The 20991-nt window shown below is 45.4% G+C and overlaps 1 protein-coding gene across 1 annotated transcript in view; it reads right to left on the minus strand.

Annotated features, from left to right (window-relative positions):
• The window catches only part of LOC121844089 (exocyst complex component 6-like), a gene marked incomplete at its 5' end in the record, with an annotated part of 59615 nt that extends 42030 nt beyond the window's left edge, over positions 1 to 17585 (minus strand). Inside the window, 3 exon segments of the mRNA XM_042313970.1 lie at positions 4763 to 4792; positions 7196 to 7375; positions 17451 to 17585. Of these exon segments, the coding sequence (XP_042169904.1) occupies positions 4763 to 4792; positions 7196 to 7375; positions 17451 to 17585 (345 nt within the window).
• Positions 17586 to 20991: the final 3406 nt, after the last annotated feature.

The following is a 20991-nucleotide window of genomic DNA, read 5'->3' on the forward strand; positions in this document are numbered from 1 at the left end:
AACGACTCACGCCCTGTAGCACTCACTTCCGTCATCATGAAGTGCTTCGAGAGACTAGTCAAGCACCATATCACCTCCACCCTACCCGACACCCTAGACCCACTCCAATTTTCTTACCGCCCCAATAGGTCCACAGACGACGCAATCGCAACCACACTGCACACTGCCCTATCCCATCTGGACAAGAGGAATACCTATGTGAGAATGTTGTTCACCCTCCAAGCTCGTCATCAAGCTCGAGACCCTGGGTCTCAACCCCGCCCTGTGCAACTGGGTACTGGACTTCCTGACGGGCCGCCCCCAGGTGTTGAGGGTAGGTAACAACATCTCCACCCCGCTGATCCTCAACACTGGGGCCCCACAAGGGTGGGTTCTGAGCCCTCTTCTGTACTCCCTGTTCACCCATGACTGCGTGGCCATGCACGCCTCCAACGTCAACAAAACAAAGGAGATGATCGTGGACTTCAGGAAACAGCAGAGGGAGCACCCCCCTATCCACATCGACGGTACAGTGGTGGAGAAGGTGGAAAGTTTTAAGTTCCTCGGCGAACACATCACGGACCAACTGAATTGGTCCACCCACACAGACAGCGTTGTGAAGAAGGTGCAGCAGCGCCTCTTCAACCTCAGGATGCTGAAGAAATTTGGCTCGTCACCAAAAGCACTCACAAACTTTTACAGATTCACAATCGAGAGCATCCTGTCGGGCTGTATCACCGCCTGGTACGGCAACTGCTCTGCCCACAACCGTAAGGCTCTCCAGAGGGTAGTGAGGTCTGCACAACGCATCACCGGGGGCAAACTACCTGCCCTCCAGGACACCTACACCACCCGATGTCACAGGAAGGCCATAAAGATCATCAAGGACAACAACCACCCGAGCCACTGCCTGTTCACCCCGCTATCATCCAGAAGGCGAGTTCAGTATATGTTCATCAAAGCAGGGACCCGAGAGACTGAAAAACAGCTTCTATCTCAAGGCCATCAGACTGTTAAACAGCCACCATTAACATTAAGTGACTGCTGCCAACATACTGACTCAACTCCAGCCACTTTAATAATGGAAAAATGTATGTAAAAAATGTATCACTAGCCACTTTAAACAATGCCACTTAATATAATGTTTACAAACCCTACATTACTCATCTCATATGTATATACTGTACTCTATACCATCTACTGCATCTTGCCATCTTGATGTAATGTATCACTAGACACTTTAAACAATGCCACTTTTATGTTTACATACCCTACATTACTCATCTCATACGTATATACTGTACTCTATATCATCCACTGCATCTTTATGTAATACATGTATCACTAGCCACTTTAAACTATGCTACTTTGTTTACATACCCTACATTACTCATCTCAACCTCCTGGCTCCCTGGGGAGGTTCCCAGTGCTTGGAAGGCAGCCAAAGTTTGTCCTTTATTTAAAAGGGGGGTATCAAGCTGATCCTAACCATTATAGGCCAATTTCTATCTTGCCCTGTTAATCAAAAGTGTTGGGAACACTTGTTAATAATCAACTGACTGGCTCTCTGGTATCCAATCTGGTTTCCGCTCAGGTTATGGATGTGTCACTGCAACCTTAAAAGGTAATAAATGATGTCACCACTGACCTTGATTATAAGCAATGTTGTGCTGCTATTTTTATTGACTTGGCCAACGCTTTTAATACGGTAGACAATCCATTCTTGTGGATCGGCTAAGGAGTATTGGTGTCTCTGAGGGGTCTTTGGCCTGGTTTGCTAACTACCACTGTCAAAGAGTGCAGTGTATAAAGTCAGAACATCTGTGGTCTCAGCCACTGCCCGTCACCAAGGGAGTACCCCAAGGCTCGATCCTAGGCCCCACGTTCTTCTCAGTTTACATCAACAACATAGCTCAGGCAGTAGGAAGCTCTTTTAATCCATTTATATGCAGATGATACAGTCTTATACTCAGCTGGCCCCTCCCTGGATTATAGTGTTAAACACTCTACAACAAAGCTTTCTTAGTGTATACCACCCGGTTACTCTCAACCCCGCACCTTAGAGGCTGCTGCCCTGTAGACATGGAATCACTGGTCACTTTAATAATGGAACACTAGTCAGTTTAATAATGTTTACATACTGCTTTACTCATCTCATATGTATATACTGTATTCTATTAGACTATTTTAGTTAATGCCACTCCGACATTGCTCGTCCTAATATTTATATATTTAATTTATATACTTATACTTATATATATTATACTTATTTATTTATATACTTAATTCCATTATTTTACTTTTAGATGTGTGTGTTTCTCCAATAGAGCTCCATTTTTATGGAACGGTCTGCCTACCCATGTCAGAGACGCAAACTCGGTCTCAACCTTTAAGTCTTTACTGAAGACTCATCTCGTCAGTGGGTCATATGATTGAGTGTAGTCTGGCCCAGGAGTGGGAAGGTGAACGGAAAGGCTCTGGAGCAACGAACCGACCTTGCTGTCTATGTCTGGCCGGTTCCCCTCTCTCCACTGGGATTCTCTGCCTCTAACCCTATTACAGGGGCTGAGTCACTGGCTTACTGGGGCTCTTTCATACCGTCCCTGGGAGGGGTGCGTCACCTGAGTGGGTTGAGTCACTGATGTGATCCTCCTGTCTGGGTTGGCGCCCCCCCCTTGGGTTGTGCCGTGGCGGAGATCTTTGTGGGCTATACTCGGCCTTGTCTCAGGATGGTAAGTTGGTGGTTGAAGATATCCCTCTAGTGGTGTGGGGGCTGTGCTTTGGCAAAGAAGGTGGGGTTATATCCTTCCTGTTTGGCCCTGTCCGGGGGTGTCCTCTGATGGGGCCACAGTGTCTCCTGACCCCTCCTGTCTCAGCCTCCAGTATTTATGCTGCAGTAGTTTATGTGTCGGGGGGCTAGGGTCAGTTTGTTATATCTGGAGTACTTCTCCTGTCCTATTCGGTGTCCAGTGTGAATTTAAGTGTGCTCTCTCTAATTCCCTCTTTCTCTCTTTCTTTCTCTCTCTCGGAGGACCTGAGCCCTAGGACCATGCCTCAGGACTACCTGACATGATGACTCCTTGCTGTCCCCAGTCCACCTGACCGTGCTGCTGTTCCAGTTTCAACTGTTCTGCCTTATTATTATTCGACCATGCTGGTCATTTATGAACATTTGAACATCTTGGCCATGTTCTGTTATAATCTACACCTGGCACAGCCAGAAGAGGACTGGCCACCCCACATAGCCTGGTTCCTCTCTAGGTTTCTTCCTAGGTTTTGGGCTTTCTAGGGAGTTTTTCCTAGCCACCGTGCTTCTACACCTGCATTGCTTGCTGTTTGGGGTTTTAGGCTGGGTTTCTGTACAGCACTTTGAGATATCAGCTGATGTACGAAGGGCTATATAAATACATTTGATTTGATTTGATGTATGGTTGTGAATTGTTAGATATTACTGCACTGTTGGAGCTAGGAACACAAGTATTTAGTCAGATATTACTGCGCTGTTGGAGCTAGAAACACAAGTATTTAGTCAGATATTACTGCGCTGTTGGAGCTAGAAACACAAGTATTTAGTCAGATATTACTGCGCTGTTGGAGCTAGAAACACAAGTATTTAGTCAGATATTACTGCACTGTTGGAGCTAGAAACACAAGTATTTAGTCAGATATTACTGCACTGTTGGAGCTAGAAACACAAGTATTTAGTCAGATATTACTGCACTGTTGGAGCTAGAACACAAGTATTTAGTCAGATATTACTGCGCTGTTGGAGCTAGAAACACAAGTATTTCACTACCTCCGCAATAACATCTGCTGTGTATGTGACCAAAAACATTTGATTTGCCATATGTTATCCATACAATCTGTTACACATACTGGATACTGAGCTGTACAAATAAAGTCATCGACACCCTGTGTGTGTTTACAGACAATGTACAGATAAAATAACCTATTAGATCTAACTTACACTAAACGTGATGGATGGTATGTAAATTACTATAGTTCAGCATCATCACAAGTGGAGCAACAAGCCTGGAGGCAAATCCACAGTACAGACATGATCATGCATTACCCAGAACTGGACATGGTAGGGGGGGAAAGTAGTAGGGCAGGAGGGGCAGAGTAGGGCAGGGTAGGGGGGCAGAGTAGGAGAGGGAGGGGGGCAGAGTAGGGCAGGGTAGGAGGGGCAGAGTAAGGTAGGGTAGGAGGGCAGAGTAGGGTAGGGTAGGGTAGGAGGGGCAGAGTAGGGTAGGGTAGGAGGGGCAGAGGGCAGGGTAGGAGGGGCAGAGTAGGGCAGGAGGGGCAGAGTAGGGCAGGAGGGGCAGGTAGGGCAGGTGGGGGGCAGAGAGGGTAGGGGGGGGGGGTGGACAGGGAGGGGGCAGAGAAGAGGGGCAGGGTGGGCAGGGAGGGGACAGAATAGGGCAGGGGGGGGGCAGGGGGAGCAGAGTAGAGCAGAGTAGGGGGAGCAGAGTAGAGCAGAGTAGGGGGGGCAGAGTAGAGCAGGGAGGGGGGGGCAGAGTAGGGCAGGGGGGGGGGGCAGAGTAGGGCAGGGAGGGGGAGGCAGAGTAGAGCAGAGCAGGGGGCAGAATGGGGGGATGCAGCAGAGTAGAGCAGAGGGGGGGCAGAGTAGGGCAGGGAGGGGTGGGGGGCAGACTAGTGCAGGGAGGGGGAGGCAGAGTAGAGCAGATTAGGGGGGGGCAGAGTGGGGGGGTGCAGAGTAGGGCAGGGGTGGGGGCAGAGTAGGGCAGGGAGGGGTGGGGGCAGAGTAGGGGGGGGTACTTACCGACATGGCAGCATGGTCATTGCAGTTATTCTGAGCAGAACCAGAACCACCCAAACAAATGAAACATGTCCAGAATAGGAGGGAGAGAAAGGATGGCAACAATAAATGGACAGGAAAAGAAAAACCAGAGACAGACCCAGCATGCTTGGCAGAGGAAGTCAAATCAATAGAGAAATACATTATAGATTTACATCACTGTGGGAGACAGAGGAGACATTCCTTAAGAAAAACATCTTAAAAACAGAACGGGAATAAAAAGCTGGAAATGATTTTATACAAGATAAGGAAGCTGGTGTACAAAGCAACCAGCAACAGGTCTGGTCTGGGGTTCCACCAGCAACAGGTCTGGTCTGGGGTTCCACCAGCAACAGGTCTGGTCTGGGGTTCCACCAGCAACAGGTCTGGTCTGGGGTTCCACCAGCAACAGGTCTGGTCTGGGGTTCCACCAGCAACAGGTCTGGTCTGGGGTTTCACCAGCAACAGGTCTGGTCTGGGGTTCCACCAGCAACAGGTCTGGTCTGGGGTTCCACCAGCAACAGGTCTGGTCTGGGGTTCCACCAGCAACAGGTCTGGTCTGGGGTTCCACCAGCAACAGGTCTGGTTTGGGGTTTCACCAGCAACAGGTCTGGGGTTTCACCAGCAACAAGAGCACAGCGTATGTCCTCTGTCTCTAGCTACCTCCCGACCAACTGGGATTGGCTCTTTGGTCTGTTTCATTGCAGTTGTTCTCCCCCAGAAATTACAATCTCATTTTGTTATGTTGTTTTGCTCTAACGATTCATATCCTCCCCAGTCACTCTTCAGTCTAATATTATGCCAAGTCATTATCAAAACCTAGAATGATCTTGTTCCCTTGAGCTTTTCTGTGGAACTAAAAGAATGAAAATGGCACCGAAGATAAGCAGTACACCACTCCAACACTGAATACACAGTACTGCAGTACACAACTCCAACACTGAATACACAGTACTCCCCAGTCACTCAACAGTCTGAATACACAGTACTGCAGTATACAAAACACTGAATGACTTGTACTTTTCAGTGGAACACAACTCCAACACTGAATACACATTACACAACTCCAACACTGAATACACAGTACTGCAGTACACAACTCCAACACTGAATACACAGTACTGCAGTACACAACTCCAACACTGAATACACAGTACTGCAGTACACAACTCCAACACTGAATACACATTACTGCAGTACACAACTCCAACACTGAATACACAGTACTGCAGTACACAACTCCAACACTGAATACACATTACTGCAGTACACAACTCCAACACTGAATACACATTACTGCAGTACACAACTCCAACACTGAATACACATTACTGCAGTACACAACTCCAACACTGAATACACATTACTGCAGTACACAACTCCAACACTGAATACACATTACTGCAGTACACAACTCCAACACTGAATACACAGTACATAACACTGAATACACAGTACACAACTCCAACACATAGACACATTACTGCAGTACACAACTCCAACACTGAATACACAGTACTGCAGTACACCACTCCAACACTGAATACACAGTACATAACACTGAATACACAGTACACAACTCCAACACATAGACACATTACTGCAGTACATAACTCCAACACTGAATACACAGTACTGCAGTACATAACTCCAACACATAGACACATTACTGCAGTTCATAGCTCCAACAGTATATACACATTACTGCAGTACATAACTCCAACACAGACACATTACTGCAGTACATAACTCCAACACATAGACACATTACTGCAGTACACAACTCCAACACTGAATACACATTACTGCAGTACACAACTCCAACACTGAATACACATTACTGCAGTACACAACTCCAACACTGAATACACATTACTGCAGTACACAACTCCAACACTGAATACACATTACTGCAGTACATAACTCCAACACATAGACACAGTACTGCAGTACATAACTCCAACACATAGACACATTACTGCAGTACATAACTCCAACACAGACACATTACTGCAGTACACAACTCCAACACTGAATACACATTACTGCAGTACACAACTCCAACACTGAATACACATTACTGCAGTACACAACTCCAACACATAGACACATTACTGCAGTACATAACTCCAACACATAGACACAGTACTGCAGTACATAACTCCAACACAGACACATTACTGCAGTACATAACTCCAACACATAGACACATTACTGCAGTACAGGACTGCAGCCATGCCACAGTGGGTATCATCAACAGCGTCACTCAACCCAATGAGAAGCACAGTAGATACAAGTCACCACCGTGACGTAACACTGATACAAGAACAACACTTCAACAAACATACCACAATAACTCACAACAAAACTCCATCTCCCAGAGTTCCCCTGCCTGCGGGGGGGGAGTGGCTAACTCACCGGCAGGTGTGTGAAGACCTGGAAGGTGCTGCGGAGGAAGTTGATGAGGTCCATGAGGTATCCACTGGCCTGGCCGTCCGACTCCGGCATGCCCCAATCATAGTCTGCCAGCTGGATGAACTCATCTATCTTCTGGTTCAGTTTGGTGTAGATCTCTCCCTCCGCTGCATGGCGCGCATCCTGGATACACCAGACAGGGAACGCCAACACGTCAGTACTACGGAGGTTACTACTGACAGAATGAGCTGAACACCAACACGTCAGTACTACGGAGGTTACTACTGACAGAATGAGCTGAACACCAACACGTCAGTACTACGGAGGTTACTACTGACAGAATGAGCTGAACACCAACACGTCAGTACTACGGAGGTTACTACTGACAGAATGAGCTGAACACCAACACGTCAGGACTACGGAGGTTACTACTGACAGAATGAGCTGAACACCAACACGTCAGTACTACGGAGGTTACTACTGACAGAATGAGCTGAACACCAACACGTCAGTACTACGGAGGTTACTACTGACAGAATGAGCTGAACACCAACACGTCAGTACTACGGAGGTTACTACTGACAGAATGAGCTGAACACCAACACGTCAGTACTACGGAGGTTACTACTGACAGAATGAGCTGAACACCAACACGTCAGTACTACGGAGGTTACTACCAGAATGAGCTGAACACCAGTACTACTACGGAGGTTACTACTGACAGAATGAGCTGAACACCAACACGTCAGTACTACGGAGGTTACTACTGACAGAATGAGCTGAACACCAACACGTCAGTACTACGGAGGTTACTACTGACAGAATGAGCTGAACACCAACACGTCAGTACTACGGAGGTTACTACTTGACAGAATGAGCTGAACACCAACACGTCAGTACTACGGAGGTTACTACTGACAGAATGAGCTGAACACCAACACGTCAGTACTACGGAGGTTACTACTGACAGAATGAGCTGAACACCAACACGTCAGTACTACGGAGGTTACTACTGACAGAATGAGCTGAACACCAACACGTCAGTACTACGGAGGTTACTACTGACAGAATGAGCTGAACACCAACACGTCAGTACTACGGAGGTTACTACTGACAGAATGAGCTGAACACCAACACGTCAGTACTACGGAGGTTACTACTGACAGAATGAGCTGAACACCAACACGTCAGTACTACGGAGGTTACTACTGACAGAATGAGCTGAACACCAACACGTCAGTACTACGGAGGTTACTACTGACAGAATGAGCTGAACACCAACACGTCAGTACTACGGAGGTTACTACTGACAGAATGAGCTGAACACCAACACGTCAGTACTACGGAGGTTACTACTGACAGAATGAGCTGAACACCAACACGTCAGTACTACGGAGGTTACTACTGACAGAATGAGCTGAACACCAACACGTCAGTCGGAGGTTACTACTGACAGAATGAGCTGGAGGTTACTACTGACAGAATGAGCTGAACACCAACACGTCAGTACTACGGAGGTTACTACTGACAGAATGAGCTGAACACCAACACGTCAGTACTACGGAGGTTACTACTGACAGAATGAGCTGAACACCAACACGTCAGTACTACGGAGGTTACTACTGACAGAATGAGCTGAACACCAACACGTCAGTACTACGGAGGTTACTACTGACAGAATGAGCTGAACACCAACACGTCAGTACTACGGAGGTTACTACTGACAGAATGAGCTGAACACCAACACGTCAGTACTACGGAGGTTACTACTGACAGAATGAGCTGAACACCAACACGTCAGTACTACGGAGGTTACTACTGACAGAATGAGCTGAACACCAACACGTCAGTACTACGGAGGTTACTACTGACAGAATGAGCTGAACACCAACACGTCAGTACTACGGAGGTTACTACTGACAGAATGAGCTGAACAGTACCGGAACTGACAGAATGAGCTCAGTACTACGGAGGTTACTACTGACAGAATGAGCTGAACACCAACACGTCAGTACTACGGAGGTTACTACTGACAGAATGAGCTGAACACCAACACGTCAGTACTACGGAGGTTACTACTGACAGAATGAGCTGAACACCAACACGTCAGTACTACGGAGGTTACTACTGACAGAATGAGCTGAACACCAACACGTCAGTACTACGGAGGTTACTACTGACAGAATGAGCTGAACACCAACACGTCAGTACTACGGAGGTTACTACTGACAGAATGAGCTGAACACCAACACGTCAGTACTACGGAGGTTACTACTGACAGAATGAGCTGAACACCAACACGTCAGTACTACGGAGGTTACTACTGACAGAATGAGCTGAACACCAACACGTCAGTACTACGGAGGTTACTACTGACAGAATGAGCTGAACACCAACACGTCAGTACTACGGAGGTTACTACTGACAGAATGAGCTGAACACCAACACGTCAGAGGTTACTACTGACAGAATGAGCTGAACACCAACACGTCAGTACTACGGAGGTTACTACTGACAGAATGAGCTGAACACCAACACGTCAGTACTACGGAGGTTACTACTGACAGAATGAGCTGAACACCAACACGTCAGTACTACGGAGGTTACTACTGACAGAATGAGCTGAACACCAACACGTCAGTACTACGGAGGTTACTACTGACAGAATGAGCTGAACACCAACACGTCAGTACTACGGAGGTTACTACTGACAGAATGAGCTGAACACCAACACGTCAGTACTACGGAGGTTACTACTGACAGAATGAGCTGAACACCAACACGTCAGTACTACGGAGGTTACTACTGACAGAATGAGCTGAACACCAACACGTCAGTACTACGGAGGTTACTACTGACAGAATGAGCTGAACACCAACACGTCAGTACTACGGAGGTTACTACTGACAGAATGAGCTGAACACCAACACGTCAGTACTACGGAGGTTACTACTGACAGAATTACTACTACTGACAGAATGAGCTGAACACCAACACGTCAGTACTACGGAGGTTACTACTGACAGAATGAGCTGAACACCAACACGTCAGTACTACGGAGGTTACTACTGACAGAATGAGCTGAAGCTGAACACGGAGGTTACTACTGACAGAATGAGCTCAGTAGTACTACGGAGGTTACTACTGACAGAATGAGCTGAACACCAGACACGTTACTACTGACAGTACAAACGCCAGTACTACGGAGGTTACTACTGACAGAATGAGCTGAACACCAACACGTCAGTACTACGGAGGTTACTACTGACAGAATGAGCTGAACACCAACACGTCAGTACTACGGAGGTTACTACTGACAGAATGAGCTGAACACCAACACGTCAGTACTACGGAGGTTACTACTGACAGAATGAGCTGAACACCAACGCGTCAGTACTACGGAGGTTACTACTGACAGAATGAGCTGAACACCAACACGTCAGTACTACGGAGGTTACTACTGACAGAATGAGCTGAACACCACACGTCAGTACTACGGAGGTTACTACTGACAGAATGAGCTGAACACCAACACGTCAGTACTACGGAGGTTACTACTGACAGAATGAGCTGAACACCACGTCACACGGAGGTTACTACTGACAGCTACTACGGAGGTTACTACTGACAGAATGAGCTGAACACCAACACGTCAGTACTACGGAGGTTACTACTGACAGAATGAGCTGAACACCAACACGTCAGTACTACGGAGGTTACTACTGACAGAATGAGCTGAACACCAACACGTCAGTACTACGGAGGTTACTACTGACAGAATGAGCTGAACACCAACACGTCAGTACTACGGAGGTTACTACTGACAGAATGAGCTGAACACCAACACGTCAGTACTACGGAGGTTACTACTGACAGAATGAGCTGAACACCAACACGTCAGTACTACGGAGGTTACTACTGACAGAATGAGCTGAACACCAACACGTCAGTACTACGGAGGTTACTACTGACAGAATGAGCTGAACACCAACACGTCAGTACTACGGAGGTTACTACTGACAGAATGAGCTGAACACCAACACGTCAGTACTACGGAGGTTACTACTGACAGAATGAGCTGAACACCAACACGTCAGTACTACGGAGGTTACTACTGACAGAATGAGCTGAACACCAACACGTCAGTACTACGGAGGTTACTACTGACAGAATGAGCTGAACACCAACACGTCAGTACTACGGAGGTTACTACTGACAGAATGAGCTGAACACCAACACGTCAGTACTACGGAGGTTACTACTGACAGAATGAGCTGAACACCAACACGTCAGTACTACGGAGGTTACTACTGACAGAATGAGCTGAACACCAACACGTCAGTACTACGGAGGTTACTACTGACAGAATGAGCTGAACACCAACACGTCAGTACTACGGAGGTTACTACTGACAGAATGAGCTGAACACCAACACGTCAGTACTACGGAGGTTACTACTGACAGAATGAGCTGAACACCAACACGTCAGTACTACGGAGGTTACTACTGACAGAATGAGCTGAACACGCTAACACGTCAGTACTACGGAGGTTACTACTGACAGAATGAGCTGAACACCAACACTCAGTACTACGGAGGTTACTACTGACAGAATGAGCTGAACACCAACACGTCAGTACTACGGAGGTTACTACTGACAGAATGAGCTGAACACCAACACGTCAGTACTACGGAGGTTACTACTGACAGAATGAGCTGAACACCAACACGTCAGTACTACGGAGGTTACTACTGACAGAATGATGAACACCAACAGTACTACGGAGGTTACACTGACAGAATGACAGAGCTGAACACCAACACGTCAGTACTACGGAGGTTACTACTGACAGAATGAGCTGAACACCAACACGTCAGTACTACGGAGGTTACTACTGACAGAATGAGAACACCAACACGTCAGTACTACGGAGGTTACTACTGACAGAATGAGCTGAACACCAACACGTCAGTACTACGGAGGTTACTACTGACAGAATGAGCTGAACACCAACACGTCAGTACTACGGAGGTTACTACTGACAGAATGAGCTGAACACCAACACGTCAGTACTACGGAGGTTACTACTGACAGAATGAGCTGAACACCAACACGTCAGTACTACGGAGGTTACTACTGACAGAATGAGCTGAACACCAACACGTCAGTACTACGGAGGTTACTACTGACAGAATGAGCTGAACACCAACACGTCAGTACTACGGAGGTTACTACTGACAGAATGAGCTGAACACCAACACGCAGTAACGGAGGTTACTACTGACAGAATGAGCTGAACACCAACACGTCAGTACTACGGAGGTTACTACTGACAGAATGAGCTGAACACCAACACGTCAGTACTACGGAGGTTACTACTGACAGAATGAGCTGAACACCAACACGTCAGTACTACGGAGGTTACTACTGACAGAATGAGCTGAACACCAACACGTCAGTACTACGGAGGTTACTACTGACAGAATGAGCTGAACACCAACACGTCAGTACTACGGAGGTTACTACTGACAGAATGAGCTGAACACCAACACGTCAGTACTACGGAGGTTACTACTGACAGAATGAGCTGAACACCAACACGTCAGTACTACGGAGGTTACTACTGACAGAATGAGCTGAACACCAACACGTCAGTACTACGGAGGTTACTACTGACAGAATGAGCTGAACACCAACACGTCAGTACTACGGAGGTTACTACTGACAGAATGAGCTGAACACCAACACGTCAGTACTACGGAGGTTACTACTGACAGAATGAGCTGAACACCAGGTTACTACTGACAGAATGAGTCAGTACTACGGAGGTTACTACTGACAGAATGAGCTGAACACCAACACGTCAGTACTACGGAGGTTACTACTGACAGAATGAGCTGAACACCAACACGTCAGTACTACGGAGGTTACTACTGACAGAATGAGCTGAACACCAACACGTCAGTACTACGGAGGTTACTACTGACAGAATGAGCTGAACGTCAGTACTACGGAGGTTACTACTGACAGAATGAGCTGAACGCCAACACGTCAGTACTACGGAGGTTACTACTGACAGAATGAGCTGAACACCAACACGTCAGTACTACGGAGGTTACTACTGACAGAATGAGCTGAACGCCAGGTAAGACTACGGAGGTTACTACTGACAGAATGAGCTGAACACCAACACGTCAGTACTACGGAGGTTACTACTGACAGAATGAGCTGAACACCCAGGTAAGACTACGGAGGTTACTACTGACAGAATGAGCTGAACACGTCAGTACTACGGAGGTTACTACTGACAGAATGAGCTGAACACCAACACGTCAGTACTACGGAGGTTACTACTGACAGAATGAGCTGAACACCAACACGTCAGTACTACGGAGGTTACTACTGACAGAATGAGCTGAACACCAACACGTCAGTACTACGGAGGTTACTACTGACAGAAAGCTGAGCTACGGAGGTTACTACTGACAGAATGAGCTGAACACCAACAGTACTACGGAGGTTACTACTGACAGAATGAGCTGAACACCAACACGTCAGTACTACGGAGGTTACTACTGACAGAATGAGCTGAACTGTAAGACTACGGAGGTTACTACTGACAGAATGAGCTGAACACCAACACGTCAGTACTACGGAGGTTACTACTGACAGAATGAGCTGAACACCAACACGTCAGTACTACGGAGGTTACTACTGACAGAATGAGCTGAACACCAACACGCCAGTACTACGGAGGTTACTACTGACAGAATGAGCTGAACGCCAGTACTACGGAGGTTACTACTGACAGAATGAGCTGAACACCAGGTAAGACTACGGAGGTTACTACAGACAGAATGAGCTGAACGCCAGGTAAGACTACGGAGGTTACTACTGACAGAATGAGCTGAACGCCAGGTAAGACTACGGAGGTTACTACTGACAGAATGAGCTGAACACCAGGTAAGACTACGGAGGTTACTACTGACAGAATGAGCTGAACACCAGGTAAGACTACAGAGGTTACTACTGACAGAATGAGCTGAACGCCATGTAAGACTACAGAGGTTACTACTGACAGAATGAGCTGAACGCCAGGTAAGACTACGGAGGTTACTACTGACAGAATGAGCTGAACACCCAGACTACGGAGGTTACTACTGACAGAATAAGTAAGACTACGGAGGTTACTACTGACAGAATGAGCTGAACACCAGGTAAGACTACGGAGGTTACTACTGACAGAATGAGCTGAACACCAGGTAAGACTACGGAGGTTACTACTGACAGAATGAGCTGAACACCAGGTAAGACTACGGAGGTTACTACTGACAGAATGAGCAGAACGCCAGGTAAGACTACGGAGGTTACTACAGACAGAATGAGCTGAACGCCAGGTAAGACTACGGAGGTTACTACTGACAGAATGAGCTGAACGCCAGGTAAGACTACAGAGGTTACTACTGACAGAATGAGCTGAACGCCATGTAAGACTACGGAGGTTTCTACTGACAGAATGAGCTGAACGTCAGGTAAGACTACGGAGGTTACTACAGACAGAATGAGCTGAACACCAGGTAAGACTACGGAGGTTTCTACTGACAGAATGAGCTGAACACCAGGTAAGACTACAGAGGTTACTACTGACAGAATGAGCTGAACGCCATGTAAGACTACGGAGGTTACTACTGACAGAATGAGCTGAACACCAGGTAAGACTACGGAGGTTACTACTGACAGAATGAGCTGAACACCAGGTAAGACTACGGAGGTTACTACTGACAGAATGAGCTGAACACCAGGTAAGACTACGGAGGTTACTACTGACAGAATGAGCTGAACACCAGGTAAGACTACGGAGGTTACTACTGACAGAATGAGCTGAACGCCAGGTAAGACTACAGAGGTTACTACTGACAGAATGAGCTGAACGCCATGTAAGACTACGGAGGTTTCTACTGACAGAATGAGCTGAACGTCAGGTAAGACTACGGAGGTTACTACAGACAGAATGAGCTGAACACCAGGTAAGACTACGGAGGTTTCTACTGACAGAATGAGCTGAACACCAGGTAAGACTACGGAGGTTACTACTGACAGAATGAGCTGAACGCCATGTAAGACTACAGAGGTTACTACTGACAGAATGAGCTGAACGCCAACAGGTAAGTACTACGGAGGTTACTACTGACAGAATGAGCTGAACACCAGGTAAGACTACGGAGGTTACTACTGACAGAATGAGCTGAACACCAGGTAAGACTACGGAGGTTACTACTGACAGAATGAGCTGAACACCAGGTAAGACTACGGAGGTTACTACTGACAGAATGAGCTGAACACCAGGTAAGACTACGGAGGTTACTACTGACAGAATGAGCTGAACACCAGGTAAGACTACGGAGGTTACTACTGACAGAATGAGCTGAACACCAGGTAAGACTACGGAGGTTACTACTGACAGAATGAGCTGAACACCAGGTAAGACTACGGAGGTTACTACTGACAGAATGAGCTGAACACCAACACGTAAGACTACGGAGGTTACTACTGACAGAATGAGCTGAACACCAGGTAAGACTACGGAGGTTACTACTGACAGAATGAGCTGAACGCCAGGTAAGACTACGGAGGTTACTACTGACAGAATGAGCTGAACGCCAGGTAAGACTACGGAGGTTACTACTGACAGAATGAGCTGAACGCCAGGTAAGACTACGGAGGTTACTACTGACAGAATGAGCTGAACACCAGGTAAGACTACGGAGGTTACTACTGACAGAATGAGCTGAACGCCAGGTAAGACTACGGAGGTTACTACTGACAGAATGAGCTGAACGCCAGGTAAGACTACGGAGGTTACTACTGACAGAATGAGCTGAACGCCAGGTAAGACTACGGAGGTTACTACTGACAGAATGAGCTGAACGCCAGGTAAGACTACGGAGGTTACTACTGACAGAATGAGCTGAACACCAACACGTCAGTACTACGGAGGTTACTACTGACAGAATGAGCTGAACGCCAGGTAAGACTACGGAGGTTACTACTGACAGAATGAGCTGAACACCATGTAAGACTACGGAGGTTACTACTGACAGAATGAGCTGAACACCAGGTAAGACTACGGAGGTTACTACAGACAGAATGAGCTGAACGCCAGGTAAGACTACGGAGGTTACTACTGACAGAATGAGCTGAACACCAGGTAAGACTACGGAGGTTACTACTGACAGAATGAGCTGAACACCAGGTAAGACTACGGAGGTTACTACTGACAGAATGAGCTGAACGTCTACGGAGGTTACTACTGACAGAATGAGCTGAACACCAGGTAAGACTACGGAGGTTACTACTGACAGAATGAGCTGAACACCAGGTAAGACTACGGGGTTTGTGTTACTACTGACAGAATGAGCTGAGCACCAGGTAAGACTTTACTGACAGAATACCAGGTAAGACTGGTTACTACTGACAGAATGAGCTGAACACCAGGTAAGACTACGGAGGTTACTACTGACAGAATGAGCTGAACGTCAGTACTACGGAGGTTACTACTGACAGAATGAGCTGAACACCAGGTAAGACTACGGAGGTTACTACTGACAGAATGAGCTGAACGTCAGGTAAGACTACGGAGGTTACTACTGACAGAATGAGCTGAAAACCAGGTAAGACTACGGAGGTTACTACTGACAGAATGAGCTGAACACCAGGTAAGACTACAGAGTTTACTACTGACAGAATGAGCTGAACACCAGGTAAGACTAGGAGGTTACTACTGACAGAATGAGCTGAACGCCAAGTACTACGGAGGTTACTACAGACAGTATGAGCTGAACACCAGGTAAGACTACGGAGGTTACTACTGACAGAATGAGCTGAACGCCAGTACTACGGAGGTTACTACAGACAGTATGAGCTGAACACCAGGTAAGACTACGTCAGTACTACAGAGGTTACTACTGACAGAATGAGCAGAACGCCAGGTAAGACTACGGAGGTTACTACTGACAGAATGAGCTGAACGCCAGGTAAGACTACGTCAGTACACGTTGATGAACTACGCTGAAGTACTGGAAGCTCTGTAAAGTTTATGACAATTCCCTTATTCCAGCGGCAACACAAGAGAAGAGACTATGACTAATGAATATACCTTAAACGTTTTGGTTGGTTTAATAGTTATATCAAGTTAGTGAAGTAGAAACACTGGTGGAGAATTCAGACAGAAAAAACCCAAAGGATTTCCTACAGTACCTTAAAGGTGGAAAGTCCGTAGAGCCGCGTGGTGTGCACGGTCTCAGGTGAGACGTTGGTGATGTTGGTGATGAAGTCCTCCAGGTATTTACAGGCCTGCTCCAGGTGGGTTGTGTTAATGATGATCTGTACCAACTGTAACACAAAGAGAGATGTAAATGGGACCAAGTGGGTCAACTGGAAAATATATCAACAACCTTACACTTTTCTTAAATTATTCCTTTTCAAATAAGATAAAATAGAAAACAAAATATTTTGTTCACCACACCTTGCAGAACCAGTTTTTTGTATTTTTTTTAGTAAACTCAGGTTTACAATTATTATCACCCCTGAGCTAGTACTTGGTGGCCTTAGGCCAAGATAACTGACAACAAGCTTCCTTCAGCCATCAATGAGCTGCACCTTTCTACCGACCATTTGTCGCTCAGCAACAAACTGCTCTAATTCTCAATGTTTCAGGTGGTGCCCTCCACCAACTGCTCTAATTCTCAATGTTTCAGGTGGTGCCCTCCACCAACTGCTCTAATTCTCAATGTTTCAGGTGGTGCCCTCCACCAACTGCTCTAATTCTCAATGTTTCAGGTGGTGCCCTCCACCAACTGCTCTAATTCTCAATGTTTCAGGTGGTGCCCCCTACCAACTGCTCTAATTCTCAATGTTTCAGGTGGTGCCCTCCAATGTTTCAAGCCCTCCACCAACTGCTGTTGTCAGATCTCACCATACGTTTTGGATGTGATTCAGATCTGGACTCGTCTCTGGCCACTCCAGAGCAGTCCAGCATTTCAGCCCTAAAAATTGTCAAAGACTCCAGCCACCCTAGTCATAGACTGTTCTCTCTGCTACCGCACAGCAAGCGGTACGGGAGCGTCTAGCTGGTCTGTTATAATATAATAGAGGCAGTAGATCTAGCTTGTCTGTCATAATACAATTGAGACAGTAGATCTAGCTGGTCTCTCATAATTGAATAGAGACAGTATATCTAGCTGGTCTGTCATACTATAAAAGAGACAGTAGATCTAGCTGGTCTGTCATGATATAATAGAGACAGTAGATCTAGATAATGTACTAGAGACTAGATCTAGCTGGTCTGTCATAATATAATAGAGACAGTAGATCTAGCTGGTCTGTCATAATATACTAGAGACAGTAGAACTAGCTGGTCTGTTATAATATAATAGAGACAGTAGATCTAGCTGGTCTGTCATAATATAATAGAGACAGTAGATCTAGCTGGTCTGTCATAATATAATAGAGACAGTAGATCTAGCTGGTCTGTCATAATATAATAGAGACATAGAGACAGTAGATCTAGCTGGTCTGTCATGTTATAATAGAGACAGTAGATCTAGCTGGTCTGTCATAATATAATAGAGACATTAGATCTAGCTGGTCTGTCATAATATAATAGAGACATTAGATCTAGCTGGTCTGTCATAATATAATAGAGACAGTAGATCTAGCTGGTCTGTCATAATATAATAGAGACATAGAGACAGTAGATCTAGCTGGTTTGTCATATCATAATAGAGACAGTAGATCTAGCTGGTCTGTCATAATATAATAGAGACATTAGATCTAGCTGGTCTGTCATAATATAATAGAGACATTATATCTAGCTGGTCTGTCATGACATAATAGAGACAGAGACAATAGGACTAGCTGGTTTCTCATATTATAATAGAGACAGTAGATCTAGCTGGTCTGTCATGATATAATAGAGACAGTAGATCTAGCTGGTCTGTCATAATATAATAGAGACAGTAGATCTAGCTGGTCTGTCATAATATAATAGAGACAGTAGATCTAGCTGGTCTGTCATAATATAATAGAGACAGTAGATCTAGCTGGTCTGTCATAATATAATAGAGACAGTAGATCTAGCTGGTCTGTCATGATATAATAGAGACAGTAGATCTAGCTGGTCTGTCATAATATAATAGAGACAGTAGAACTAGCTGGTCTGTCATAATATAACAGAGACAGTAGATCTAGCTGGTCTGTTATAATATAATAGAGACAGTATATCTAGCTGATCTGTCATACTATAAAAGAGACAGTAGATCTAGCTGGTCTGTCATATCATAATAGAGACAGTAGATCTAGCTGGTCTGTCATAATATAATATAATAGAGACATTATATCTAGCTGGTCTGTCATAATATAATAGAGAATCTAGCTGGTAGAGATATAATTATATCTAGCTGGTCTGTCATGATATAATAGAGACAGTAGATAATAGGACTAGCTGGTCTGTCATAATATAATAGAGACAGTAGATCTAGCTGGTCTGTCATAATATAATAGAGACAGTAGATCTAGCTGGTCTGTCATAATATAATAGAGACAGTAGATCTAGCTGGTCTGTCATAATATAATAGAGACAGTATATCTAGCTGGTCTGTCATAATATAAAAGAGACAGTAGATCTAGCTGGTCTGTCATGATATAATAGAGACAGTATATCTAGCTGGTCTGTCATAATATAATAGAGACAGTATATCTAGCTGGTCTGTCATACTATAAAAGAGACAGTAGATCTAGCTGGTCTGTCATAATATAATAGAGACAGTAGATCTAGCTGGTCTGTCAAAATATAATAGAGACATTAGATCTAGCTGGTCTGTCATAATATAATAGAGACAGTAGATCTAGCTGGTCTGTCATAATATAATAGATAGAGCTGGTCTGTCATCTGTCATATAATAGAGACAGTAGATCTAGCTGGTCTGTCATAATATAATAGAGACAGTAGATCTAGCTGGTCTGTCATAATATAATAGAGACAGTAGATCTAGCTGGTCTGTCATAATATAATAGAGACAGTAGATCTAGCTGGTCTGTCATATATATAATAGAGACAGTAGATCTAGCTGGTCTGTCATAATATAATAGAGACAGTAGATCTAGCTGGTCTGTCATAATATAATAGAGACAGTAGATCTAGCTGGTCTGTCATAATATAATAGAGACAGTAGATCTAGCTGGTCTGTCATAATATAATAGAGACAGTAGATCTAGCTGGTCTGTCATAATATAATAGAGACAGTAGATCTAGCTGGTCTGTCATATATAATAGAGACAGTAGATCTAGCTGGTCTGTCATATATAATAATAGTAGACATAGACAGTAGATCTAGCTGGTCTGTCATAATATAATAGAGTCAGTAGATCTAGCTGGTCTGTCATATATAATAGAGACAGTAGATCTAGCTGGTCTGTCATAATATAATAGAGACAGTAGATCTAGCTGGTCTGTCATATATATAATAGAGACAGTAGATCTAGCTGGTCTGTCATAATATATAGAGACAGTAGATCTAGCTGGTCTGTCATAATATAATAGAGATCTAGCTGGTCTGTCAGTAGATCTAGCTGGTCTGTCATAATATAATAGAGACAGTAGATCTAGCTGGTCTGTCATAATATAATAGAGACAGTAGATCTAGCTGGTCTGTCATAATATAATAGAGACAGTAGATCTAGCTGGTCTGTCATAATATAATAGAGACAGTAGATCTAGCTGGTCTGTCATAATATAATA

This window comes from Oncorhynchus tshawytscha, unplaced genomic scaffold (genome assembly GCF_018296145.1).
Source record: "Oncorhynchus tshawytscha isolate Ot180627B unplaced genomic scaffold, Otsh_v2.0 Un_scaffold_2528_pilon_pilon, whole genome shotgun sequence".
In the NCBI taxonomy this organism is placed as follows: Eukaryota; Metazoa; Chordata; class Actinopteri; order Salmoniformes; family Salmonidae; genus Oncorhynchus; species Oncorhynchus tshawytscha.